General features: G+C 46.6%; 1 protein-coding gene across 1 annotated transcript; it reads left to right on the top strand.

Annotated features, from left to right (window-relative positions):
* Positions 1-25: 25 nt before the first annotated feature.
* NCAPD3 (non-SMC condensin II complex subunit D3) lies at positions 26-27,651 on the top strand. Its single transcript, XM_062508570.1, has 32 exons — positions 26-184; positions 274-447; positions 959-1,020; positions 1,274-1,361; positions 3,105-3,238; positions 3,874-3,946; positions 4,233-4,355; positions 4,506-4,761; positions 5,296-5,358; positions 5,536-5,619; positions 8,465-8,538; positions 9,467-9,601; positions 10,689-10,909; positions 12,336-12,527; positions 12,815-12,912; positions 13,008-13,123; positions 14,479-14,595; positions 15,134-15,248; positions 15,339-15,446; positions 17,954-18,192; positions 19,377-19,456; positions 20,681-20,818; positions 21,141-21,274; positions 21,416-21,588; positions 22,033-22,143; positions 22,553-22,711; positions 23,426-23,556; positions 23,795-23,934; positions 24,032-24,109; positions 26,697-26,771; positions 26,887-26,947; positions 27,040-27,651. The coding sequence occupies exons 1-32, from the start codon at positions 41-43 to the stop codon at positions 27,146-27,148; spliced, it is 4,005 nt and encodes a 1,334-aa protein (XP_062364554.1). The 5' UTR covers positions 26-40; the 3' UTR covers positions 27,149-27,651.
* The last annotated feature ends 113 nt before the right edge of the window (positions 27,652-27,764 follow it).

Raw genomic sequence — 27,764 nt, 5'->3', positions numbered from 1 at the left:
CTGGGCAGGCAGCATAGCCAACCAGCTGTTCCACCAAGTGATGTTTGATAAATGTCTTTACACCCTGACAAAATGCTTGCCTCGAGACCTGAGGAAAAGGAAGAAGGCACATGCTCAAAGCTCTCAGCCCAGAGCCAGGAGGACCAGAAAGAAAGGGAAACCGTGCAGGAATGACAGCTCCAGCGTAAGATGTTTGTGCAATGTCTTCAGATACCAATCCCTATTACTAAACTAAAATTGTTGGCAAGCCATTCCTTTCTTCTCCCAATACAGATGGAAGAGATGTTGGAAGAGGAGGAGGAAGAGGATGATGAGGATGTTTACCTCTCAAAAGAAGATCTTCTCCAAGTCCGCAACGCCATCTTCCTTCTTTTGAAAAACTTGCTAAGACTTCTGCCTAAGTTCTCCCTAAAAGAAAAGCCTCAGTGCATGCAGAACTGCCTGCAGGTAAGAAAGATCCAGCTTGAGGAACCTTATGTCCCCTAACACAAACCTTTTGGGAATGCTGAGCATTCCACTGGGAGAGGTGGCAGCCCTGCCTTCCACATCACCTGGTCCCTGATGGGAATTAGTGGAGATGTGGGGGCAGGATGCCTGCTCTGTGTCTGCCTTTCATGCTGAACACTTGCAAGTGTTCTGTTCATGGAATCAGAAGGGTTTGGGTTGGAAGGGATGTTAAAGCTCGTCTTGCTCCACCCCCTGCCATGGGCAGGGACAACTTCCACTATTCCAGCTTGCTCCAAGCCCTGTCCAGCCTGGCCTTGGACACTTCCAGGGAGATTCAGGGGCAGCCATCACTTGTTCCCAGGGGGAGCTTCTGGGCTTTGGTTTCTGCTTTTGTTCTGCTTCAAGGGAGGTGTTTGAAAGTCAGACCCAGTGGTGTGACCCCAGACATCCCTGAGCCCTGCACACCCTCCCCTCAGGGGACTGAGCTCAGCTTGGCTCTCTTCCCTTGCAGGTCTTTGTTGAGATGACCAGCTTTGAGCCAGTGATCCACAAGTACGAGTTTTCAGCAGCAATGTGAGCAAATAATTCTTAATAATTCTTAATGCTTATGTGATGCTTTGAACAAGTGAAGCCCTCAGTGCTTGTATTGTTATCTTATTTATATAAAGCTGAAAGTGACAAATTCTCTTCTAAATATAATTGGAATATATTCCATGTGCTGACAGTAAACAGCATCTTGTGAATATTGAATGTTTTGCAGAGTTCTTTTAATGGTCATAATTACTCTGAGGAGAGGTGAAGACATCTCTTTGCCTTCTTTTCTTAGGGATATCAGTGAAGCCAAGTACATTCCTGAGCTGGCCTATTATGGACTTTACTTGCTGTGTTCCCCTCTCCATGGCACAGAAGATAAGGTACAAGTTAAACACAATCTTTGACATCCTCACAGCAGCATGGAAAAGGAGTGGTTGTTTCTTCCCTTCTCTGCACATCATTTTTGCTTGTATGGTTTTAACTTTTCACTTCAGTTTCCCTCTCTGCTGGGTCAGAGCAAAGATGTTTTTTTCCACCCCAGTCCTTATTCCGTTTTGTTGCAATTATGTCAAGATGGACTGGACTAATATCACCACTAGTCTTTTATTAGAAAACTTTTCATGCCTTCTTTCAGTGACTTCTTTCTGACTCCTTCCCTCATAGGCAGCTTCACACAGCACTGACTCCTTCTTTCACTCTGTATAACTGGCTAAACCCCAAGCTCAACCCAGCTGCCTAACCTGACTGTCCCTCACACAGCAGCTTCTTGTTTTATCTGTCCCTTGCATGGCCACATGTCCCTTAGCTCCTCACAGCCAGCAGCCTCCATCCCAAACTGCAGCAACCCCTCAGCCTCTAACTGCAGCTAGTGGCCAGCTAACCCTCTCTTTTATAACACCCAACTTCATTGGGCAGGCAAGGCTGTTTCCACTCCCCAGTAATCAGTACAGGTTTCATTCACTGGGAAAGATTGCCTCCTGCACTATCCTTAGAACCTGTCTTCCCACACCCTTTGGATTCTTTGCTGCTGCACTTGTGTGCAGTGAATTCCATGCTCTGCTGACTGTCATGGCAAATGAATTGAAAACAAAGGAGAGCTGCAGTGGTACTGGGTCTCTGAATCTCAAAGAAGAGAATTCCAGGTGTCTGCCTTTGCCTGGAATGTTGTGATGCCCTGCTAGATGGAGCTGCAGCACTGCCTGGCAGTGTGTGAGGGGCTGGGCTGTGCAGTGCTCCGTGCACTCAGGCTGAGCAGGGCTGGTTCTTGTTCAGAGAACACTCTGTGATCGTGGAGCAGCCAGTTCTGCTAGAAACATTGCACCTTTATTTGTTTAAATTGCCAAACAGAGCAGGGCATCTCCCACTTACCTGAGTGCTGCTGAAGGCTGGGTGTGCCCGAGCTGTGTCTGAGAGTCTGTGTGACCCCTGGGCTGGTTCTGAGCCTGCAGGCTGGGAATCAGCAGCTGTCTGGTCAGGAAAACCTGGAGCACACACTCACCTGGTTATTCCTGAGTGCCAGCCCAGCTCCAGCAGCCCTAGGTCTGTGTGTTTCTGCCTCCTTGGTTTCTCAGTGCAGCATGAGCTTTTTGGAGCTGTTGACATTTGTGCTGACAGCAAGGTGTAGTTACCCTTCCCAGACTTCCCTCACCTTCCCTGGCTCTCCTGCTTGCTCAGGGAATGTCAGGATCATGAGGCAAGCAGTGGTCCCAAAAACGTGGCAAGGGAGGCAGCTCCAAAAGTTCAAGTGCACATGGTGGTACAAAACACACATTTAGCTTAAGATATCTCCTGTGCAAAACCCAGTGAGTTTCCTCAAATTCCAAATGTTTCTGGCAGAAAAAAAAAGTCCACAAGGGACTTTGGAGGGGGGACTTTGCCCTCATTGGAGGACAGCTGTTAATGCTTTTAGAAAGGCCTTCTGAGACCTTGCTGAACTTGCATGAGAATATCACAGCCAGGAAAGATGATGTGTGCATTTAAAAGTTGTCTTCTTGGAATTTCTCTGCTGGGAGTCACACTTTAACACGTGCTGCTGTTTGGTTCTAAGCTTGGTTCAGAATTATTTCATGACCCTGGAGTGCCTATCCGTGGAAAAGAGCCTGCCAATAACCTCTTCTTTGCAGACCCTTCGGTGCATGTTCCAGCGACTCCTCAGTGTCATTCTGATGGTGGAGAGCAGTGGGGGCTCCAGGCGTGAGGCCCTTCCCATCACATCAGCTGTGACCAGTGCCAGGGACCAGGCTCTGAAATTCATCAGGTGACACTCAGAGCTCTGAGCAGGGCTGCTCCTTTCTCCTGGCATGCCTTTGCTTTGCTGTTGAGGTGATAAAGGGATGAGACAAACTGGCACTGGCTTTGAAGTTGTTTGTGCAAATGTGGCTTAATTAAAATGTCTGGGATGGGGATTTACTAAGTTTTCCTTGTGGAAAGGACCCATTTTCTGTGTTTTGCTTCGTGTCAGTTTTTCAGGTCTTGTGCTTTACTACAGAGAATTGTGAAGGAAATGAAAGATTAGTATGGAGCTTGTTCCTCTGTAGTTCTTAGCTCTTTCCTGCCTAATGATATGTTTTGCCTGTGTTTACTCCCCCTGTTGGGGATCCATGTCGTTGGAAGTGTGGTTTGTGCAGAGATTCCCCAGACAACATATAAAAGTAGATTGAGAACAAAAAAGCTTTTCATGTTACCCTTCTACTTGTTAGAAAAGTATGAGAAGAAAATACTTTGTGCATGCAAAGCCAGGTTAATGTGCAAAGTAAGGACGAGTATATCCTGCTGCACTCATGATTCCAGAATCATGGCCACTTTTCCTGACTTTTCAAATGCATTCCAAAAGGAATGTCCTTGATTTTTCCTCGTTGTTAAAATCTGCTTCTTTCTCCCTCTCCTGTGCAGTTCTCTGGTAGAAGAGCTGAAGGAAGCTGTTTACCCTGTTCTGCGAATATTGCTCCAGCATATCTGTGTCAAGGTATGCCAAGCTCTGCTACTTCTGGAGCTGGAGAACTCGTGTGGGTACACTGGGATATCATTAATAGTTTAGGAAATCTGTTTTCACAATCTTTTGTAAGAAATGAAAACATGTGGTGACAAAAGAGTGACTGAGGAAGCTGTGATAGTTCTCCCAGCTATTGTTGAATGTGAACATATCAGCTCATTAAATAAAAAAAATACTTCTCTGAAGGCCTGAAATGCCTTTCTGGCATCCAGAGCAGAGCAGTGAGGTATCACAGGATGCCCTTGCCCTTGTCTTTCAGGTCCCAGACAAGGCTGAGTATCGCAGCTCTGCTGCCCAGGCCCTGGTGACCCTGCTGGACAAATTCCCTTGTGCAGAGTTCGCTGACTTCGTCGCTTGGCTCTATAAATTCTCACTCAACCTAGTAAGTGCATTTCCTTGAAGTTTTGGAGATGAAGGGTTCAATCACAGCACTGAATAACTGTGTCACTGCAGGTACCCAGAGGCAAGAAAACTGAGCATGTCCTGCTGTTCACTTCCATTAACAGAGCACCTTGTGTACTTTTTCTTCCAGCAAGTTTCCTACAGAGTGTTCGCTCTTGATGTAGCCTTGGCTTTGTTGGAGCTGCCAGAGAGGAGCCCAGACCCCTCCTTGTCCCAGGATCGTCACAAGTTCCTAAAGCACAAGTTTTTAGTGCAGGTCATGATGTTTGGCCGGTGCTCAGACATAGCCCCTGTGGTCCGGAGCAAAGCTCTCAGCAGCTTTGTCCATTGTCTGGAAATGAAAGCTGCTGCTACCTTGGAGAGCATTCAGGACTTAGTACAGAGCTGTGAGTATTATGGGCACATGAGGTAATGAAAGTCATTCTTGAACTTTCAAGGGAATAATTGCTGGGAGGTAGGAGTTGTCAGGAACTTAAAAACTGGCACACAGAGTCCTTACGTAGTGTGTCGTAATGAGTAGTAATTCATGAGCTTTGTTGCTTATGAAGCCTTATATTTGGAAGGGATTTATTCTTGTATATCAGTTCTAAAGAGATTCCTCTGTGAGGTCCCTTTGAAGGATGTTTACAGACAACCGAAATTGCTCATTGAGTAAAAAAAAAAAAAAAAAAAAGGCAGTTCATTCTTGCCTGACAGCTGATTAAATCTTGAGTTGCCTTTTGCTTCTGCTAAGTTGTTCTGTTCGTGACTGGCATTCCGAGCTCCCTCAGGTGTACTGGAGGCCAGATGGCACGATTCAGAGCCTGCACACAGCACCCCACGGTTAGATTGCTTGCCTGAAAAAAAAAAATTGGAATGACAGAATATCCAGAATTAAAATACTTTGTTTGATTTCCTTTTTTATTTCTCTTTCTTGGCAGCCTCTGTCCGCACAGTGTCGGAAGCGAACACAAACACTGTGAGCACGACAGACAATGCAGAAGGTATAGAGTCATTCTTTTCCAGTAAGTCTCAGGCTTTTCTTGGCATGCCATTTCCTTAAAACACACATATCTGTTAAACCTGGGGCATGCATGAGGCTCTCTGTTTAGCACTGAAGCATCTTCTTGCTGGGTGAATATATGCCCTTATTGTTCTTCAGCTTTTATCTTCTCTTTCAGCTGCGTCCAACCAACCACTGAAGACCTTACCAACTTCCAAAACTGTCAAGCTGACAGACAACAGTGACGCTGCTGGTCCTGATGGTATGTCAGAATTAAAGCAGCCTTTTCAGATAACCATTCAAAGCCTTAATTGAAATCAGACTTTCTGAGGTGTATTCATTGTCCATTTCTCAAAGGAAGTGGAGAAAGCTGTTACAAAACACTTAAGGGTGATGAAGGGGATGGAATTGCCAGCCATAAAGAAATACTATTTCCACTCAAATCTGAAAAATATGTTTAATCCTGAAATGCTGATGTCTGTTGGTACAAATGTGGTGCCAACACTTGTTGAAAAGCAGAAAAGGATGCTTCCTTCCCCAAAAAGGATGGTAATTGATGTGGGATCTAACACTTGTAGCTCCATCAGTTTCAGGGTAATTAAATCTCTTGCTCCAGTGCACAAAGAACTGATAGATTTTGCTGTGTAAAGCACAGCACCTTTGAGTAGCACCATTCTGTAGGCAAGGATCTGTTTTTCTGCAGCATCTGCTTGAAAGCTGAAAGCAGTTTCACATGAAATGTCCTGATGCAGCATGGCAAGCTGCCTCTAATTTGTTGATAGCATGAAATCACCATGCAAGTTGGCTTTTGTGGCCGAGATGTTCCTTGTTTAAACCTCTCCCTTTCTTTTCCTCTTGTGTGGAAAAGCTTTCCTTCCTAACCCTTCGGCCCTTGCCAGGATCTGCACTCTCAGTTCTTGCTGTTCACCTCCCTTGAACTGCTGACAGTCCAATTCTCTGCTTCCATCACATCCTGCAGTGGTGCCTTTGTTCCACGCTGCTCCTCACAAGGGATCTCCCTCCCTATCTCCAGGAGCCAGGCTCCAATCTCCCCCCATTGAAAGCTCCCTTTTTCAAACACACTCTGCTGATAAATTTCCTTAATCTGCTCCCTCAGATAGAAAAGTCCTCCAGGCCACTCGAGGTATTGTGTATTCCTTGTTTAGTTGCAGGCTCCTCGTGCCAGAGGATGCCTGGGTTTGTCTCTGATACCCAGCTGAGCACACACTTGGCACTTGGCAAAACAAATTAAGAAAAGGCTGGAATGAAGAAAGACTGTCTGGAACTCCAGAGGATGCTGGAATCCAGGGCTCTCCAGGGCAGTCAAGGTGCATTAGCAAAGCTGTCTGGCACGTGCCTATGCTTGGCTTATGCCTGTGCTAGTTTTGCACTCCTCTGAAGACAAAACAGCTCCTTTTTTTTTTTTTTCTTAAGAAAAAAAAAGAAAGAAATCTCAGCCAGGGATAGTCAGAACATGCTCAGGGCTCAAGGGGAGAGATAAGAGGCATGGGGATAATCTGTAAGGTGAGGTGTGCACTGCAGAATTCCCTCTGCCCACCAGCATCAAACATTCCCTTCCCTTGGGAGTTCTCAGCCCTTTGGAACTTGGGATTTTTGGTTGTTTCACTGCTTGGCTTTTTCCCCCCCTCTCTTTTCTGTATCTGAAAAATCAATGTCAAAGTGTGATATTTGGTCACCTTTACAAGACTGGGCTATTTTAGTAGTAAAGTCTTGCAGTGGAAAGGTTCTGTGCTCTTCCTGTGCAGCTGCTCTTGGGAGGAGGATGGGACTGCACTTAGCTGCCCATTAAGAAAGCCCAGATCAAAGTCCCTTTGCTTCCTTTTGGTAAAAATGTATTTTTAAGCTAGTTTTGCTTAGTTCCCTGTGACTAATCCTATTTTTTAATGGCAACAGGATGGATGTCCATGTGAATCTCTAAGTAACAGATCTCCAAATTTGGCATGTCTTTGGGAAATCTGACTTAATGCTGGGAGAAATCTTAACAAACAGCAATAAATAGAAACCTTAAAAGCCATGGTAAAATGTTTGAGGTCCTTATGGCCAGTTAATAGCCCGGTGATTCAAAATGTGAGAAGTAATTGATCTGTGTATTCAGTTGTGTGTCATTGAATAACTTATGCCTTGATGATGTTTTTTTTTTTCCTGCCAATATGCAGAAATAAGTATGAATATGGCTGTGCAGAGTAAAATTTGAGCCCTAACTTGACATCCAGGGAAGAGAGATGTGTTCTGGTTTCCTTGTAGACTCTGAGGTGTTCCTTGCAGCTGCCATTCTGCAGCCTTGAGGAATTAATAAATGCAGTCATCTCCCCTCTGTTACACACAGCAGTTTATACATTAATGCTTGATGCTGTGTGCAGCTCTGAGGCAGAGCTCCCAGGAGGTTGTGGGTGTTCTGAGCTCTGCAGAACCTCCCCTGGCTCTGTGTTGGCTCCATTTGTCTGAGCTCTGCCCAGGTAGCTCTTCCCACAGGTACCAGGGTTACCTGAGCCACAGGTTTTTATTCAGCTGTGCCTGACTAGTCTGATGAGCTCTCAGACTCTCAAGGTAGCCTGACATCTTTTGTGTAGACAAACAAAGAGGTCCAAAATTACAGATTCACCTTTTTTTATCTTTCCTGTGTGTCTCAAGTAATTTGTTCCATCCTTTTATGTTGAGATGTGTTTTCAAATGAAAGAAGTGAGTAAGCTGTTTGGGTTTGTTTTTCTTCTGGCTTACCTCTCGTTCTAGATTGTTCTGGATGATTTTAGCTATGCTTTGTTGAGTCCTTTTGAAAGTTCTGGGGAGCCATTTGAGTTTGTTTTTGCACTGAGTTTGTGCTGCTTTAGGGTGCTGAGGCCCTGGCACAGGATGCCCACAGAAGCTGTGGCTGCCTCTGGATCCCTGGAAGTGTCCAAGGCCAGGTTGGACAGGGCTTGGAGCAGCCTGGGACAATGGAAGATGTCCCTGTCCATGGCTGGGCTGGCACTGGATGAGCTTTAAAGTCCCTTCCACCCAAACCATCCTGGTATTGTGTGGTTCCAGTTGGTGCTGTGGACAATTCCTTCTTTGTGAGGGTAATTCCTTTTTATCCTCATTTTGGACAGGAAAAGAAGTCATGGCCCTGCTGAGAGAGAGAGCTGGGGATGAGAAAACCAGCGTGAGGAAATCTGCTCTGCAGGTAGGGTGGGGTTTGCATCCTTCCCTGCTCTCAGTGATTACCCAAAATTGTTAATTAATTAGGCCACAGCTTTGCTGCAAACTCTGTCACTTTGCCCACTTGTAGCTTCCTGCTCATCCTGCAGAGTGCCTTAAAGGCATTAAATATCTTGTTTACTAGCTCCTGATAAGTAAATAATGCAGGCATAATGATGGAAATTTCTCTAGTACCCTTGCTGGCATTCTGTTATTCCGTCATTTGCAAGGAGAGGCTCTTGTCAAATGTCAATAGGCATTTCAATTAAGAGACTTCCTCATAAACTGAAGCATATTAGCTGCTGAGTTTGTTTTGACCTTGTTAGCAAAGGGATTAGGTTATATCCAGCCTCTTTTTGAGCTCTGTGTTGCTTTCCTTGCTGCTCATTTCTTTAATGAAGTCATTAGCTTTTAAAGAGAGATGCTTCAATGGAAATTTCCTTGTTTTAAAGAAGAGGTGTCTGCTGCTGACTGCCTTCCTCTGTTAGTCCTGTTCACCCCAGCTCTTCCCCCTCAATTCACACACTGATTTGAGCTTCCCAGTTAGGGCATTGCAATTCATGTTTTAATGCTTTCTGATTAAGAATAAAAATAAATCCCTCTTCCTTATTGCCAAGTAAAAGCTGTGGCTCATACAGGAGGCACGCTACTTTCAAGGGGAAATTGTGACATTCTCCCTCTCCAGCTGCAGTTCCAGAGCAAGAATGGCTGGAGTGATGTTTTCTGTTTCATTTTACATCTCTGGTTGCACCCAAGGGAATCACGTACACTCACGAATCCCTAATGCGTCGCTTCGCTCTGGGCGCGATAAATCTCTGGCTGCCGTTGGCGGGGGTTAAATTGTATTTCTGCTTTGCCACCCGGTGCCCCTGGCGTGCGTTCCTGACAGAGCTGTGCTGCTGTTTGCCTGGCAGGTGTTTGAGAGCATCCTGAAGCAGGGGCAGGTGCCCTGCACGGAGGAGGACGTGGGAGTGCTGCGGGACCGCTGCCGGGACCCCGCGGTGTCGGTGCAGAAGCAGGCGCTGCACTCCATCACCGAGCTGCTCCTGGTGAGGGGGCCCCAGAACACAGGCTAGAGAGAATAAAATAGGGATTTATTAAAGGCTTTTAACAGGCGCACCCTGGGCAGTCAGAGGCTCCACACCCAATGTGGATGGTGGTCATGAGTTTTTCACACAGTTATGAGTTTGGTTATTTACATATCGGGGGTTAATTGTTCAATTACAGCTTCAGGTAATGAAGTTATTTACCCCCAGTTTTCTCCCCCCACAGCTCACTTTTGTTTATGCTTTTGGGGCCTGAGGCAGTGAGGTGTCCATGAGTTTCAGGCCTACAGGGATTGTTTTATCTGAACAAAATGGGAGAGCAGCAGCTGACATTCTGTATGGAGTTTTAGAGTTATACACTAAAGCAGTACAGGACTTGAAAAATACAAAAGCTAAAATCTTCAGGCACCTAGGGGAACAGGAATTCTGCCACACCATAGGTGGGGGAGAGCAGGAGGGACCTCACCAATCGGTTATTCACTCTGGGAGTTGCATTTTGTGACTCTGCTCTAATTCTTTTCATTACCTTTTGACTCGGAAGTCATGACTCACTCTGATACCTACTTGTGATTTATGCAGAGTGCTTCCAACTGTTGGGAGCACTGATTTTTCTGGCTGTTGATTTATGTGTCATGAAGAAAATGTTTATGTTGCTGGCCTTCTCAAGTTAAAAAAAACCCTGAATCACTTTCAGATGTAATGTGTGGATGATAGCAATGCTATATTTTTCTTTCTTTTCTATTTATTCACAAAGGGTTTGTAACTCAGGCTTGGAGCACAGGGTTTATATTAAGCAAAGCTCTTTTTTTTAGTGCTAAATCATCTGCTGTACAGCCTTATTGCAAACCTGTTATAATTCTTCATAGAGTCTCAAAACAAAGTGTTGCAGTACTTTAGCAGAAACACCAGGTATTTATCATAGAGATGATTAAAGACCTTGTGATGCTGAGTTTCCCTGTCCCACCTGCTGCCACACTGCTGGGCTTGATTAAAATTCAAGTTCCAAAGTTTCTGACTGAACCTGAGGCCTTTGCTGGTCTTACCCATGCATTTGGGATCCCCTAATGATTTAAAAATGTGTTTCACTCAGTCTCAGCAGAGCAATGTCCTGGTGCAGAAGGCTTGGTTGAATGGAGTGCTGCCCGTGGTGATGGATGCAGAAAGCTTTGTACAAGAAAAGGCCTTGGATTGCCTTGATCAGCTCTTGCTGCAACACATAAAATGTTACAGTAAATCCAGGAGTGATGATGGGAGGCAGAAGCTGGCATGGGATCTGCTCTCCCTGTTGTCTTCTGAATGCCAGGAGCTGAGGTAAGTGCCTTTTTCCCTTCCCTGCCCGTGTTAACATTCAGGTATAAAACCCAGAGGCTTTTTTTTACCCTTTTAATCCCATTAGAATACACAACCCTTCCTTTACAGAAGGAAATTACCTATTGACTGGAGGACTAAGATAAGAGCCTGAGTTTGTGTTCACATTCCCTGTGTGGCCACAGACTATGAGGTACCACAGCTCGCACACACACTGTTAAAATGCACCTGCTGTCTGCTGTGCAAGGACAAGAAACCAAATTTTTCTCAGGGATTTCTTTAAAGCTACTTAAATTCCCTGCTTGAAACCCTCAGTATAATTCTGGGGATGGAAACTACCACCTAGAGGTGCTTGTGTTGCCCTGCCAGTTCCCAGGACGGGGCTGTTGAGCATGGACAAGAAGAGTTCAGCTTTGCTTTGTGTCAAGTGTTTTCACCTGCTGCTCCTCTTACGTGTGCTCTCTCCCTGGACTGGAATGCTCATTGTTACATCCCGTGCTGGATGCACTGTTAGCACATGAATATTTAAGTCAGATGGAGGTGTTCCTCTGACAGAAGTGAGAGAGGATATATAAAGCAAGAACATCACCTTGTATTAATTCTTATGTACAATATGTTACTTGTCTTGTGACAAATCGAATTATCCTGCCTGCCACAGAACGCCGTGGGAAGGAGAGGGAGAAATGGGATGACACACAGCATGACAAGGACACAACATTGATTAAAGACAGCTGTATGTTTATTAGTCAACAGGGCATAATGGCTCAGGAATAGCAGATGAGGCACTGGTGGTGCTGCCGTGCCAGGCTGGGGAGCTGTCACTGTTCTAATTCGGGCCATTTTGTAACAGCATTTGCACATTCCTGGCACCTTCTTCCTCCCGACCCTGCAGGACCTTGCAGCTTGAGAAATCTCACAGCTCTACCAACGTGGAGTAGATAATTAGGATCATGCAGGAAAATGAGCAGGCTGTGGTGCCTGACATGACTCTGCTGTTCCTTTATCCCTGGGAGGCCCCAAGGCCAGGCTGGATGGGGCTCTGGGCACCCAGGTCTAGTGGAAGGTGTCCTCACCCATGGCAGGAGGTGGAATGAGATGATCTTCAAGATCCCTTCCGGTTTAGGCCATTCTGCAACTCTGGGTATTAAATAACAACTGCTGGAAAGTCTTGGTTACAAATTGCTGAAATTATAATTTCCTGGTGTGTCATGGGATCAGTTGGACCTTCTGTCTTAATGCCCCAGATCACAACATCCATGTAGGGATGCCAGGTCTGTAGTGAAAATGTCTGTAAATGTGAGAATTTTTAGTGTGAATTGTGGGAATGCCAGGCAATAGCAGCTTTGTTGTGTTGCCTAGTGAATGTTGGGTGTTCCTGGATTTTACTGTTTTGTTTATTCCTCCCTGAACTTTCCTTTCCTCCTTGCAGCCGTTACCTGAGTAAAGCCTTCCTTATGTTGTCCAAGCAGAACAAGTTCACCTCCACTTTTATCAGAAATGTCATGTCTCACGTGGAGACAGAGCATTCCAGTGCAGCTTGGATGCTGCTTGCCAGGGTGGCACGTTCTTCCCCCAAGCTGGATTATTCCAAGATCATTGAATCCTGGGACAGTGTCAGCAGGTCAGTATGTGTGCTTTGAACTCTATTCTGCCAGGGAGCCCTTAGTGCCCTTCCACAGATTGCCTTTTAGCTGCTTAAATCCCATTATTTTTTCCTTCAAACTGTGAGTTCTGCAGCTGGAAATCCAGCAAAGTCCTCAAGATCCGTGCAGTAACCAACTCTTTCCTCAAGCAATCTGAGTTTTCATTGGCTTTGACAGGTCTGCCTTAATAATGCATGTCCCAGATGAGAGGATTGCTCAGCTGAGAATTGGTCGAGTGCCTCAGAGTTCATTGTTGGTTTTCCAGGCAGCAGGACACGAGCAGTGTCACCACGGGACACATCCTGTGTGTCATTGGGCACGTGGCAAAGCACCTTCCCAAGAGCACCTGTGAGAGACTGAAGGGTGAGTGGCCCTGGCCACCTGCAGGGCTTCTGTGCCTCCACAAACACTTGAAAAGCTTCCAAAAATGCTGGTTTTGTATGTGATGTCATGTGCAGAGAGCATCAGGAGCTGGCTGAAGGAGTTCCAGTGTCCCCTGGAGATGATCAGCCCAGCTGTGGAGGCCCTGCAGAGGCTCTGCCAGGCCTCTGTAGCTGCACCAAAGAACACACAGGTGGGACACCTCCTAAAATACGCCTCTTAAAATAGCCTGCTCCCCACTCAGGGGGTGTCTGCTGCTGTCTCCAGGCTGTGGGATGATGAGTTCTAAAAAAAGGGGCTCTGGCTCCAGCAACTCGAGCTTGCTCTGCTCAGCTCTTGAGCTGGAGAACATCCTGTGGCTATGCCTGGGCTTGTAAGAGCTCTTCTGCCTTCAAATGTATTCCCCCACACACCTCTGAAATACCTTGCATTTGCCTTCTGTCCAAGTTTACAGCATTCCTAAAGGAAATTTCCTAAAGGAAACCCGTTGCTATGCTTGGTCCAGTTTGAAGCCACAGATTTATGCTGTAATCTCTGACTGTTCTCCAGCAGAACTGCTGGAAATATCACATATTTCCTAGACCTCTTCCTGGAGACCAAACAGGGAGTTAACTTGCTCATAACTTTTCTCTGCCTCCATTTGCTTTATGCCATGGCTCTGTTCTGCTCTCATAGTGGGAATTTAGGCCATATTTTTTTGGTAAAATAAAGATCTCAGCCTGGACACAGTTGCATAGAAGCTAAAATTGATGCAGGTGTCTGTCCCTAATGATTTCTCTTCATGTCTGTTTTATATTTCTCTTTCAGTATAGATGATAGCTATTTTATAACAAGCATCCAAATCAAGTTTAGTAAATAATGGGCAAAACTGAACCCTTTGTGCCTTAGAAGCCAGGGTGGGGTGATGGTTTCTGGGTTTTTAAACCAACAGTCAGAAAATACTCCCCTGTAGGTACAGCCACCACTGGGCATTGGCTTAAAATGAAATGCAGATGTTCCTGTAGTTGGTCACTTCATCAAATCTAGCAGCTATCAATTATATATCTATTTGGTTATCAAAATTGCCACTTTTAGATGGTGGAAAACCAGAGATGTTTTATATTCACCACAGTGTAGTAGATAATCAGTTTTTTCTATTTCCCCTCCAGTCTTTGGAATTCACATCATATTTGCTTTGTTAATGGAGCTCCTTTTTTCAAGCAACATCTAAAAATTCCCACAGACACCTCCAATGTGTTGGGTGCACATGAAACAGTCGCCTAAACCCTTTTTGTTTAAGTCTGTGTGATTTCTATAATGAAGTAAACTTGGGCCTGTGGATCATTAAAAGCCAAATTTTCCAAGATGTTTTGACACTTGCACTCATCCTTTGATGTGCAGGGAGGATTTTAAAGCTCTGAGGCACTGTCAGATTGATTTTAATGGGATCCAGATTATTAAAAGCACATAAAGACTTTGATATTAGGAATTCACGTGTGGACAGATATTACAGCTACCTTTTGTTTAATTAATAAAGTGTTGAATTAATTGTGTTTAATTATGGAACAGGAGCTGCTCAACCAGCAAAACCAGGTGTTTGGAGTTTTGGTATCCACCTGTGAGAGCTACATCTCCAATATAGTCCTCAAAGAGCATGGAGCAGAGCAGCTGCAGGAAGATCTCTTGGTAAGTTGGGGGATTATTATTTTAAACAATCTCCTTCAAGGGTTATTTAAAAGGGTGGAAGTGTGCTTGGAGCTGCTGTTCCTCAAAATCCATGCCAAGAACTGGGGTAATAGCAATGTGCATGGGCTGTGTGTGGGATGAACTCTTGTATTTAAGGGCCTGGGAGCCCACAGCAGTTTTGCACACCAGCAGTTGCTTTAAGGATATGGCACCCCATGTATTTTTAATATATGAAGTGGTTTTTTTCCTTGCTTTTCCACTCAAACTTTTCAGATGAGCTGTTTGGGAGAGAGGTCAGTAAAAGGCATGGAATGCTTTGAGGAGTATTTCAGTCTCATTAGATGTGGGGGGTGTTGGAGCATATTAAACACACCCACCCAGGATTTCTGTTCCAAAGCCTCCCCTTCTGTTCTCCAGCCACTGTCTTGAAAGGACTGAGGAAATTTTGAGTTGTTTTTTAGAGAAGAACTGACTCCTGCTGGCTTAATTTGCAGCTCAGCCACTGCCTTTTGACTGCAGTGCTGCTTTCTCTCTGCAGGTGAGACACCTCTTCCTCCTGGGGGAGGCTGCCCAGATGTGCCCAGGCATGGTGGATGAAAACATCTTCCTTCTGGTTCAGTCCATCCTGGCCTCTTCTGGCAGCAAGGACCAACGTGAGCCCCTCTCCTTCTGTCTTCAGCTTTGATGTGCAGGCACCACTGTGTGCCAGGCCGTGTTTCCATCTCTGACCTGTTCTTTTCCAGCCTCTGCTTCTACAGACAGTGAGGAAATCCCCAGTTTCCAGCTGCTGTCCCAGTTCAGAGCGCCAGCCATGCCTACCGTGGTCAGGGCTCACGCTCTCATCACTTTAGGTAAGTGCCTCCCTGCCCCAAAAATGGGACTTGGTGTATCTCAGCCTTTCTGGTGAAGTTCTGCCCAGAATCCTGGAGAAAAGGAGGCTCAGGGGGACCTTGTCACTCTGCAGCTCCCTGACAGGAGGGAGGAAGCAGGTACCAAGGGACAGGACAAGAGGAAAGAGCCTTCATCTGTGCCAGGGGAGGGTCAGGTTGGACATGAGGAGGACTTTCTCCATGGAAAGGGTTGTTAAACATAGACAGGGACTGCTCGGGGAGGCTTGGAGTCCCCATCCCTGGAGGTGTCCAGGGAAGGCCTGGATGTGGCACTCAGAGCTCTGAGCTGGGTGACAAACTAGGGATCACAGGTTGCACTCAATTATCCCAGAGTCTTTTCCAACCTAAATAATTCCATGTAAAGCCCTGGCAGCTGTGACAGAGAGCCCCAGTGCTCTGTTGGCATTAGCCCAGCTCGGAGCTTTTAGCAATGCAGATATCCATGGAAACCATGAAAAAGTTGGGCAGACCATCAGAACCCTGCCAGCTCTGCTTCTCCAGGTGGCTAATGCATTAATAGTGATCAGTAATCAGCATTGTCCCCCAGAGCTGTGCTGTCCTTGTACTCAGAGTTGGGTGCTGAAGGATCCTCTCACTTACAGTAAGATGCTCCAGAGAGAGTGAAGAGAACTTGGTGCTTTTGATGTAGCTTAGAGCAGAATGACTGCACTCAAGTACTTGTTCTCCTCAACATGAGTGAAATGCTGCTTTTAGAGAAGCCTGGCCAGCTGCATTCCCAGGATTCTGAGGAATACCAAGTGAAACTTCTGGGTTTCAATGCTTCTGTGGTTAGGAACAAGTTTCTTTGCAGATAGGCAGCATTATTCTTCCCTTAATTGCTTTGGAAAGTTTAATACTTTTGTGCAGAGCTTGGGAACAGGGAGAAATGATGTTAGAACTATTGCAGGCTATTTTATTTTAGGTTGGCTCAGTGATGCTCTCAGAGGTGGGTGTCTCCCTGCTATGCCTATGACAGCTGGGGCTGTTCTTTTTAGCTGCTTTGAATAATACCCTGTACACAGAAATAGTTTGCTGTGAAGGAGGGAATTTGGCATGGAGACCCACTCTATAGGTCTAAGGGGAGTTTGGAAGAACTTGAAGTACCATCTCCCTGAGAGATCATGCAGATTGCTCATCAAGTTCCAGCATGAGTTTCTTGTTTATTCCCTTGTTTACTTCCTGATTCCTTCCCTGGCTCATTTTGGAGGCAGTGAGCTGGGCTGGGCTGGTTGGGAAGGAGAATTTACTCCCAGCTCTGCTACTCTGGTGATGCCTTGGAGTGGCCACCTAGATCAGAGGCTAGACAGAGTTAAGAGAATAAAGTGGGGATTTATTAAAGGCCTTTAACAGATCCACCTTGGGCAGTCAAAGCCTCCCAGAGGCTGCACCCAAGATGGACAGTGCTCACGAGTTTTTCACACAATTGTAAGTTTGGTCTATTTGCATATCAGGGACAGATATCGGGTTAATTGTTCAATTACAGCTGCTCCAGGTAATGAAGTCATATTCCCCCAATTTGCTCCCCCACAATCTACTTTTTTATACTTTCCAGGGCCTGAGGCTGTGGTGTGTCCTTGGATCTCAGGCCTAGAGGGATTGTTTTGTCTGACCAGGATGTGAAGAGTTAATTACACTTAATATGGAGCTTAGAGTTTAACCACACTTTGTATGGAGATTAGAGTTTACCTACACTCTATATGGAGCTTGAGTTTACCTGTACTTTGTATGGAGCTTAGAGTTTACCTACACTTTCTATGGAGCTTAGAATTTACCTATACTTTATATGGATCTTAGAGTTTACCTGCACTTTATGTGGATCTCTGATTTAACTACACTCTATATGGAGCTTGGAGTTTACCTGCACTTTAAATGGAGCTTGGAGTTTACCTGCACTTTAAATGGAGCTTGGAGTTTACCTGCACTTTGTATGGAGCTTAGAGTTTATCCACTTTTTATATGGATGTTAGAGTTTACCTACTCTCTGTATGGAGCTTGAGCTTTTCCTACTCTCTGTATGGAGCTTGAGCTTTTCCTACTCTCTGTATGGAGCTTGGGCTTTTCCTACTCTCTGTATGGAGCTTGGGCTTTTCCTACTCTCTGTATGGAGCTTGGGCTTTTCCTACTCTCTGTATGGAGCTTGGGCTTTTCCTACTCTCTGTATGGAGCTTGGGCTTTTCCTACTCTCTGTATGGAGCTTGGGCTTTTCCTACGCTCTGTATGGAGCTTGGGCTTTTCCTACTCTCTGTATGGAGCTTGGGCTTTTCCTACTCTCTGTATGGAGCTTGGGCTTTTCCTACACTCTATGGAGCTTGGGCTTTTCCTACTCTCTGTATGGAGCTTGGGCTTTTCCTACACTCTATGGAGCTTGGGCTTTCCCTACGCTCTGTATGGAGCTTGGAGCTGTGCACTGACACAGTACAGGATTTGACAGCCACAGAAGCTGGGCTCTCACGGTGCTGTTTCCCCAGGGAAGCTGTGCCTGCAGCACGAGGAGCTGGCCAGGAGCTGCATTGCAGCCGTGGTGCGGGAGATGGAGGAGTCTGCGGACGTGCCCCTGCGCAACAACGCGGTGATCGTGCTGCGGGACCTGTGCGTGCGCTACACCTCGCTGGGGGAGCCCTACGTGCCCAACATGTCCCTGTGCCTGCGGGACCCCCACCCCTTCATCCGCAAGCAGACCCTGGTCATGCTCACCAACCTCCTGCAGGTGATGCCGCTGCCTCCGCGCCCAGCCTGTCCTGGCTCGAGAGCGCAGGTGTGCTAGGGCAAGCAGGGCTTTCCCTTGGGATGGAGAGAGGAAATCCCTCCTCTGGACTTGGGTGGGATTGGAATTAAGATAATTAAGGTAAAGATGCGGGATAGGGATAACAGTTCTTTACTAACATATATGACGAGGCATAACAAAACGACAGCTATGAAATTTCACAACAAAAGGAACAGGAACCCGCTAACAGTTCTTTGGTTGTGGGTACTTTTCCCTTTGGTGCAGTTACTGTGCCAGCTGGCAGTGAGCTCTGGCAGGCTCCCAGTGGACAGGGACAGATCCTGTGCAGCTGCAGGGGTGCTGGGGGTGATGGCAGCTGTGTCCCAGATGGGAAGGGTGGAGGAGAGACTCTGCTCACGAGTCCTTGGAGCAGTGTCAGTCCCAGTGCTCCAACAGGATGCTTGGAGATGGCAGGCTGAAGCAGGAGAGTGTCCTAGCAGGATTTGTCTTGTGTGTCCAGCAACAGAAGAGGCAGCTCCCGGTGTGGGGATGGCTGGGTGAGGTTTTCCAGTGGCCTTCCTCATCCCAGAGCCAAGCCCTGCCCAGTGGCTCAGAGCATAATTAATGCTAAGTGAAGGGTGCTTAAATCTGTGTTTAGTTACTGCCTTTTCTGCAAGGCACATCAACAGAATAATGAGGTTATTTTTAGTCAATGGTTGCCCCTTTTCTCCTCTTGGTTTCTTTGAACTCCCTCCAGTTTCACTCCTCTATCGATGGCTGTAACAAGCACCACAACACCTTTTTTTTTTTTTCTCCTGCTGTCTCTGCTGATTGTTCTGAAGGTGTGAATGTTGAGAATCTCAAGATGCTTACCCTCCCAGTGTTCACATGGGGGCAGGTTTGGAGTGCATTTGGCTCTGAAAACAGTGTTGAAGAGCACATCTGCCATGGGGCAGGAGAGCAGATTTTTCATTTTTCTAGTTTATTCTTCATACCTGGGGTAAACCTTGATGTGCTGCTGTGGCATTTATGCTGCTTAGAGCATCCCTCAGAATATGTGGGGCTGTTTTGGGGTTTATTTTATGTGCCTCTGGCTGAGGTTTTACAGCTTGTTCATTTACCTGACCGCAGTTTGGAGGTTCACACTAAGTTTTCCTGGTTTGAGTTAATTTCTGCTGATTTCACAGGAGGAGTATGTGAAATGGAAGGGCTGTCTCTTCTTTCGGTTTGTCAGTGTCTTGGTGGATCCAGACCCAGATATTGCCAGGTAAAAATCTCAGCTGAGAAATGATGGGGGAGTTGAAGGTCAGAGATGTCTCAAAACCTGTCTTGGGCACCTTCACATTGTGAAGAGAAATTCCAGTGATAAAGCAGATTTATCCCACTAACCTCTCTACTTCCTTTAGGGTCTGCAGTGGTGGCAAAAAGGTGATGAACCTCTCTCCAGGTCATTTGAAAGTCCCAAAGTGTGTCCTCGGCTGTCCTCAAAATGTGCAGCTCTGCTCTATTTAGGACTCAGTTATCCAGAAAAAAAGGGAGTTTTTGAGACAGACTTTTATGAAATCTTTCTCATGGTTTTCTGACAGGCTCTGTCTAAAGTGCTGGGTTTGTTTTAGGACTAGGATTAAATATTTTGTTGGAGTTCCCTTTTTCTTATATTGCATGCCATGCCTTTTCAGCCTGCTGCCACATCTTGTAATTATCAGAGGAATGACCTGTCAAATGATGTGTCAGAGGAATTACACACTCTCATTTTAAGTGCATGTTCATGAAGTTTTTTGGAGGTTTCCAGGTCTCCAGCTGCTCTGCTGTGTGAGAAATGAGTGGGGCAGGTTTCTGTCAGGCTGGGAGGTCATGTAGAAATTCAGGATACACAGGAGGGTTGGACATCTTGCTGCTTGTTTCTGCCTGGAACAGTCAACCTGAGATGGATATTTCCAGAACCATCAACCTTTTGCCAATTACCATTCACATTTCCTTTTCTCTCCAGTGTCTTTTTAAAATCTAAAAATGTCTTTCCAGTAGATGGTGACATTGCAGCATTGTGTTCCTCCCATTTCTTTGGGAGCCTTTTCCTTTGCATCTGCATTTAGAGACTGCATCCAGACAAAACCACGTTCTTCAATCCTGGGGTTGCCTTGCAGCTCTTGCAGGACCTTTGGTGATGAACTTGTTGCTGAGTGCTGTGTCTCAGCCACAGTGGAGCTCAGGTTATTTAAATAATTAAAATACTGTGCCTGGATTCAAGTTCAGATTCATTTCTGACTCAGTTTGCTCTAATGGCCATAAAAATAAGTGGTGCTGTGGAGCTGGAAATGTCTGTCCCCCTGAGAAAAGGATGGAAGTCAGTGAGCTGAGCAAAAATTAAATGTGGTATTGAGGGAGACTTGGCAGAGGGAAACCATCCTCCTGCCTTGAGAGCCCTACAAGCTTCAGGGGTGGCTTTTGGAGATTATGCAGTGATAATTTCTTTCTTTCTCCTCCTCTCCAGGTTTGCAGAGTACTGCGTGGTGCATATCTTGATGAAGAGGAACCCCATGATGTTCTCCCAGCACTTCATCGAGTGCATCTTCCATTTCAACAGCTATGAGAAACATCAGAAGTACAACAGGTTCCCGCAGAGCCTGCGGTCAGTTGAGCACATTCCTGTCTAATTTTTGATAAATTATGGGCTGTCTGGCCATGCAGCTCTCAGTGGCAGCACAGCATTTGTGTCACCTGATAATTATCCATGCAGCAGAGTGAAAAGAGGCAGGGGAAGCAGTACTGAGTTGTGTCCTGCCTTCCCTGTGACACTGCTGCATGCAATTTGCAGGACTGTGTGCTGTCCTAACAGGTTTGTGGGTCTTAAAAGTGACATGCAGGTATCCCTGGCTGATTTAAGGTCTCATTATTCCTGGGAGCTGCATAATGTGATTTGGGCCTCTGTAAAATGTCATGCTCTGCCACAGGGCGAAGCAGCTCTTCTCTCTGAAGGGGAAGGATAACAAGGAGAAGAGGATGAGGATCTACACCTTCCTGCTGGACCATTTCACAAATCAGCAGAGGTTCAACATCACCACAAGGATCAGCCACAACATCCTAGGTAAGGGTCTGCCTTTAAAAATCTGGCAAACAAGAAACTGGTGTCTGTATAAAAGCTCATGATCCAGGTGTTTTATCTTCCTGGCTTTCCCATCACTGCTGCTTCTGGAAAAACAAATGATTTCTTGCCTGTGTGTTCCAGCTTGCTTTGTGGATGAGGTCCTTCCTTTGGACCTGGAAGGCAGCGAGCTCCTCTCAGATGCATTTTCAGTTCTCAGCTGCAAAGAAATCAAGCTCTCAGGTATGAGGTCCAAACCAGAGGAAGACATTCAGCCTGATGAAAATGAGATGTCCATGAAAAACTTAATCTCACAGGTGAGGGGCTCTTGGTCTGCTGTGGGAAGACGGCTGGGCAGCTTTGTGTCTTGTAAAAGCAAAATATGAAGGCAGAATTTGTGAGGGGTGCTTGTTCTGGAGCTGGAGGGATCAGAAGTGCATTTCCCCAGGAGCCAGGGGAGCTGGGCTGAGCTGGATTTATTCCCCACCCCTCTCCTTGGTGAAGCATTTGAACAGAACAGTGATTTTCCTGCACCTCTGGGCAATTTGCCTTCACTGTGAGAACTGAGTGACTTAGTGATGCATCTGAAAAGGCTCCACTTAGGTTAAAAGTCTCTGTGCAGTGTGTGGTGTAAGAGCAGCTTTAATTACAGTGATTCTCTGGCTGTGGAGGGATAACTCCTCTCACTTGGGCCATCCCTGAAGCAGAGTGGCTTCTCCTTCATTGCCTCCCATAACTGTTCATGCCTTGTTCACAAAAAGGTTCAAAAGAAGTATTTCATCGAAAACATCATCCCAATAATCACATCACTCAAGTCCATGATGGAGCAGAAGAGGCTCCCAGCTCTCAAGGACCTGATGAACTGCCTGCGGGTAAGGGGAAGTGTTTTCTTGCTGGTCGTGGTGTTTTGATCCTCTTTGATCTTGAGTTAATGTGCTGGGTGTGCAACTGCTGCCAGAACCAAGAGCCTTCTTAGGAGGGAAGGATTCAGAAGATTCGATGTTGTGACACTGCCACTGTGCTAAATAACGTGGGAGGTGGAGGGATTGGAGATGAGGCTCTCAGTGTGGAACGTGGGCAGGAAGAAAGCTCAAACGCTGGAAAGCTTTCCCATGTTCTGAAGAACAAATTGGAGTTGAAACTCTTCAGTCTGTTAAAAACACCTCTGCTCTACCAACTGGTGTTTCCTTTTGCTCCCAAGCAGCTGTGATCTGAATGGGGATGTGAATCAGTAGCCGGGGGAGATTTCTGAAAGGGTCCAAACATTGCTTGTTGCTGCAGGAAATGATGCAAGATTACCGAAACGAAATCAAAGATGTCTTTGCTGCAGACAAGCAGCTGGCAGCCGAGCTGGAGTATGACATGAGGAAATATGAAGAGCAGCTGGCCAGGGAGAAGGAGTCAGACCAAGAGCAGCTCGCAGCAGCCCACGGGGAGGTGGTTGGTGCCCTTAACTCTGTACATGTCTCCTCTGCTCAAATTCGTGTGCTCACAACACCCAGGCCCTGCCCAGACACCCTGTCTCAGCCCTTGGAGCAGGATGGTTGAGGGGTTTTCCTACCTCTTTGTACTTCCTGACAGAAGCTTTCAGAGTATTTTAATAGGCTTAGGACATCAGCAAACAAAGCCAAGAGGAGCAGCAAATGATTAATGGAGAACAAATTCAATTTGAAGGAAGAAACAAGTCTAATTTGGAACTGGCTGGGCTTAAATGTTGTCTTTTCTCTGTTCCCAGAATGATAAACTAACAAAGAAAAGGGTTCACTTTGTGTGACTTCAGGTGTCTACAAAGTGGAGATTCAAACCCGTCCTAGTCATGCAGATACTCTTTTGAATTCAGTGTAAAGAAAGAAATATGGGCCTGAGTCAATTGTCCAGAACTCTTTTAGATCCCTGCCTTAAGATGAGATGACTTCTAGCCTGGAAGTTCATTTCTCTGCAGACTTTAGAAGATGACTTATATATAGACCTCTAAACTAGGACATTTGTGTCCCTGTTCTTGGTAGAATTCTGGTCAATAAATTGTTTCTCCCCAGTACCCTTTACATCCATCACACAAAGAGCAGTTCTTCAACACTCAGGTCCAAGCACCTTGCAGGGTTTTCTACTCTTGTATCCATTGTCAGACATGACCTTTTCTCCTGTTTTCCACAGCAATCTCCTCTGGAGAGAGCTGCAACTCCTGGTGGCCAGAATAATAACAATGCTCAGTGCACACCTGGGTCCATCATTTCTCCTGGCCCTTCTTATGCAAATGCTCTGAAGCAGCCAGGAGAGCGTCGCAGGTATGGGCTCCTCTTTGTTACCTGGTATTTTATTTTTTTTTTTTTATTATGTATTTATTTGCATTCATGTATATTTCTTTGCTGATCCATTCTTTTGAGAGTGGTTTGAAAGTCACAGGTGTTTGCAGCATAATCTTATTATTCGGTGTTTGGGACGATGAGGGATTGGGAGGGGACAGATGTTCCTCTGTGCACCTCATCACGGTTTTTAGAAGGAAATCCCTGTTTCTGGCCCTAGGGCAGTATCCTTGACCACGCTGGCCATCCTGAACTCTGCCAGGAAGGCGTTTGAAGACATGAGCAAGCGCTGCAGCAGGAGTGTGGGGGGCAGTTCATCAGCTTCCTCCGAGGCACAGAGCACAGCTGGCAGCCAGCAAGGTGGGAGCTGCTGCACCTGCTCTGGCTCTGCTTTACACGCATCCAGCAAGAGTCTGGAGTGTGTTTCAAATCTTAATTCCTCCCTTGTTGTTTCCAGTGTCCTTCCAAAGCCTGAACCAGCAGTCCAGTGGAGGAAACGTGGCTGTGGCAGGGCGAGCAATCAGCACCCCAGAGCGTGAGTAGGAACTGAGAGCTGGGGATGCTTTCTTTATCTAAGTGCTTGTAGTAAAGAAGAACCCTCCTGAAACCAAGGGTGTGCATGGGAAAGCACAGTCCAGTGTCTCCATGTGCATCTCACAGGGTCAGTGCAGGAGGGAGTTTATTTTGGGATGCTGAGTGCCCTTCCTTCCTTGACCCTGGGGTGCTGAAGAGCAAGGTGGTTGTGGTTCCTTACCAGACTGCCCTGCCCAAAGGCACAAGGCTGAGCACTTCCTTGGCTCTGGAAGCGCAGCTGAACAATGTTAGACTGACCTGCAGAACCCTGCTGCACAGGGAAATCCTCAAGGTCAGATCCTTCCTGCACTAAGTTGTCCAAACTGGGTCTGGGTTGAGCTACAGGCTGCTCCTAGAGCAGGCACAGGGCTGTGACAGCTGCAGGAGAGCACAGGGATCTGCTCAGAGGGATTAACAACCTGCACAGTCACTGAGTGTGTGTGTTCCACACTCAGGAAGAACTGAACTCAGCTCTGGAGAAGGAATCATGTGGTTTGGTTACTGCTGTGGAAATGAAAGTGGAAATGCTCAGGGAAGAATCTCCAATGCACAAACTGGGAGTCCCTGTGCTCCTGTCCACTGCAGCTGAACCTTCCAAGGGCAGGTTCTGTTGGAATACTCTCTGACAGCCCTGCAAGCACGAGAGGCAGCTACAGTAGAACCCAAATGGAGCTGAGTTCCAGCAGGAGATCCCCTTCCTTTCCATCCATTTGCTGCTGAACTTTAGATCATCCCTGTTGTGCTGTGAGGGGTGAGGTGCAGAGAATTGTCAGAGGGCTCCAGGTGTGAGTGTGCGGCAGCTCAGCTCTCCTTGGGTTTGGGGACTGCTTTGGGAAGGGAAGGTGTCCCCAGAGAGCTGTGGGAGTGCCCCTCACAGCCCTGCCCTGCTCTGCTCACACACAGGAGAGCCACGCTCTGCAAATCCCTGACAGCCCTGAGCAGGCACTGGTGTGCAGCCACTGGAAAATCTGATCTTGCCCTTCCCCGTGTGCTGGGCTGCACTTGTCTGCCTCAATGTTTCTCTTTGACTGAGCAACAGGCAAAAAAAAATGTGGGGTTTTGTGCACGAAGTGTTTTTAGAGAGCAGGATTCTTTGAGCGCCGTGCTCTCCTGGAAACTTGCACGGCTGTTGCTCTTGAAGCACCATATGGTGAAAAAGGAGGGAAAATGTTAATCTGCAGTGGTACTAGAGCTGAATTCCTGCTTTGCTTCGAGGCAGCATGTGTCCTTCAGCAGGGAGACAAACTGTACAGAGCAGGATCATCACTTCAGTCAGCGTGTGTTGAGCCATCTGTATGGTGGCACAGGCTGATAGACAACCAGAATAAAACATTTTATTCCTCTGGTATATCGCTCTGAGACTACTGGAGATGCAGTTCTTTGTAAACAGGTTTGTACTTGAGAAGTTGGGAGCAGCTGTCCCCTCTTCCTGCCTTGTTCAGCTGTTCTGGCTGTGTTCTCTCTTCCCTTCTGTCTTTGGGGCTCCTCAGCTCCTGCGTGGTGCTTTGGGAACAGCTTCAGTGGATCTGGGATTGTACCTAAACACATGTGGAGATGCCTTCTTCCCATACTGTATGGGAAGCCCTACTTCCCCATTTCCCCCCATTTTTTTTCCTGTTTGTCTTCCATCTTTACCGTATCAACACCATTTCTTTCCCCTTTGTTTCCCTTCCTTCCCCATAAATGTCTCCTTATCAAGGTAACTTCTTCAGCACACACTGCACAGTCACTGGCACAGGTCAGGCCTGAGAGATGCAGGGCAGAGCTGAGGCAGATTTCAGATTTCAAGTTTGATTTCTGCTCTAAGCTTCAGTGATTTCCTTCCAGGACAGGGCAGAAGTTAAAGAGCAAACCCAGTTCAGCTGTGAAGAGAAGTCCTTTTAGCTGAGTTTCCAACTCCTGCCCTATAAAGCACTTTCTACCTTAATTCCTTGTGAAAGGTTCTGGGAAACATGAGCATAAAACAGAGCGTTGAGTTAAGTAAAATCTGAATATTGTGACATCTCTCCTGAGATAAATGACAGGAAAGAGACAGCTGACAACCAGGGCCTATTCAGGCAAGCTAAATTCTACGTAGCTCCCCTGTCAAGTGATTCCTCTTGTCTGGCTGCAGGCAGCTCCTCACAGAGCAGCTCTTCAGGGCCTTTGGCAGGTTTTCAGGAGCCCCAAATTCTGCCTTGAGTAAGCAGAGCAACTGGTCTGGGTGGAACATGTTGCTGGGAGAGATGGAGAGCTTCAGTGGAAGGGTGGCTGTCCCTGCCAGGCAGGACAGGGCACAAAGGACCAAGGTCCCACACTGATTTCCTCTGGCCAGGGAGGCTGTGAGGCTGGAATTTGGGGGTGATGTGGCCCATCAGACTCAGCACAGGGGTTTGAGGCTGGATTGGAGACACTGAGGTCTGGGGAAAAGAGACAGATATGTTTGTTTGCAATTGTTTGGTTTACTTACTCTGTGACACTTGAGTATTGCACAGCAGCATGCCTTGCCTCTCTGGCTGTGTCACAGGCTGCTAATAAGTGATTTTTTAATTTTTTTTTTAAATTTCCAGAGACCATTAATGACGTGACTTTTGGTGCTGGGGTCAGCTACATCAGCTTGAGACACACACCTGGCTCAGGTCCAGGCAAGTCATCTCTGTGATTCTTACTTGAGGGGAGGGGAAAGAAAAAAAAAAAAAAAAACAAATGACCAAATCGATGGCATTTTATAAAATACGAAAATGTATGGATTGTTTGCAGTGGAGAAAGATGCTGAGGATAAGCCAAGGGATATCATCTGTTTGACATTGCCAGAGATAAGGTAAGTTCAGCACGGGTCTGGAACAGCCACTGCAGGGAGAAAGGCTGGCCAAGGGCTTGGAAATGCAGGGCTGTTCTGCTTCCTTCCTGCAGCCCACCCCCTCCTCGGGAGTGGAACGTGGAATCCCCAGCCAGGAGGAGCAGCCAGCGAGTGTCACAGCGACGGGCAAGGCACAAAGCCCCCCAGAAACCAGACAGCTGAGCCTGGCCTGCAGTGCTGCACAGAACCCCCACGCTGCCTGGAACTGCCCCTGCGCTCTGGCACCGCCGTGGTGTGGATGCACATCCTTCCTTCCTTCTCTCTTCTGAGCTGCTCTTTCCCCTGAATCGCTCTGGAGAGGGGCAAAGCCTGCATTGGCACACAGATGAGTGACAAGTGCTGTTCTCCACAGAGCTCACTGGAGGGCTCAGAGCTGCAGTATAAAAGGAGGGTGGCTTTTCATTCTCAGGATGTGTAATTTGTCCATTTGGAAAAGTGAGGGCATAACGTTGCCACAAGCTTGGCAATAAATGCATTTATCACAGCTTGCAGGGCAGTGAGTGGCTGGGTTTACTCACCCAATCCCTCATTGTCCCTCTTGGTTATATAATAGAGTTGCTTTAATTTGAACAAAGGTGCAACAGCTTGTCACTGCCACACCCCTAAATCTGGTAATTGCACGCTACATCACCTCCTATTTGTTGTGCAAACTCCTGTGTGTATGAACAGCCTTAATGTTTCTTTTTATATGGAATACTTCCATTCTTGAACTGTGTTATTTCCAACTATTAGCATTTGATGAAAATAAATGGTTGCAGAATTAATTCCACCCACGGCG

Source organism: Cinclus cinclus, chromosome 25 (genome assembly GCF_963662255.1).
Source record: "Cinclus cinclus chromosome 25, bCinCin1.1, whole genome shotgun sequence".
NCBI classification, from domain to species: Eukaryota; Metazoa; Chordata; class Aves; order Passeriformes; family Cinclidae; genus Cinclus; species Cinclus cinclus.
Note: the sequence above shows the minus strand (reverse complement) of the source record. Positions and strands in the feature narration are given on the sequence as shown.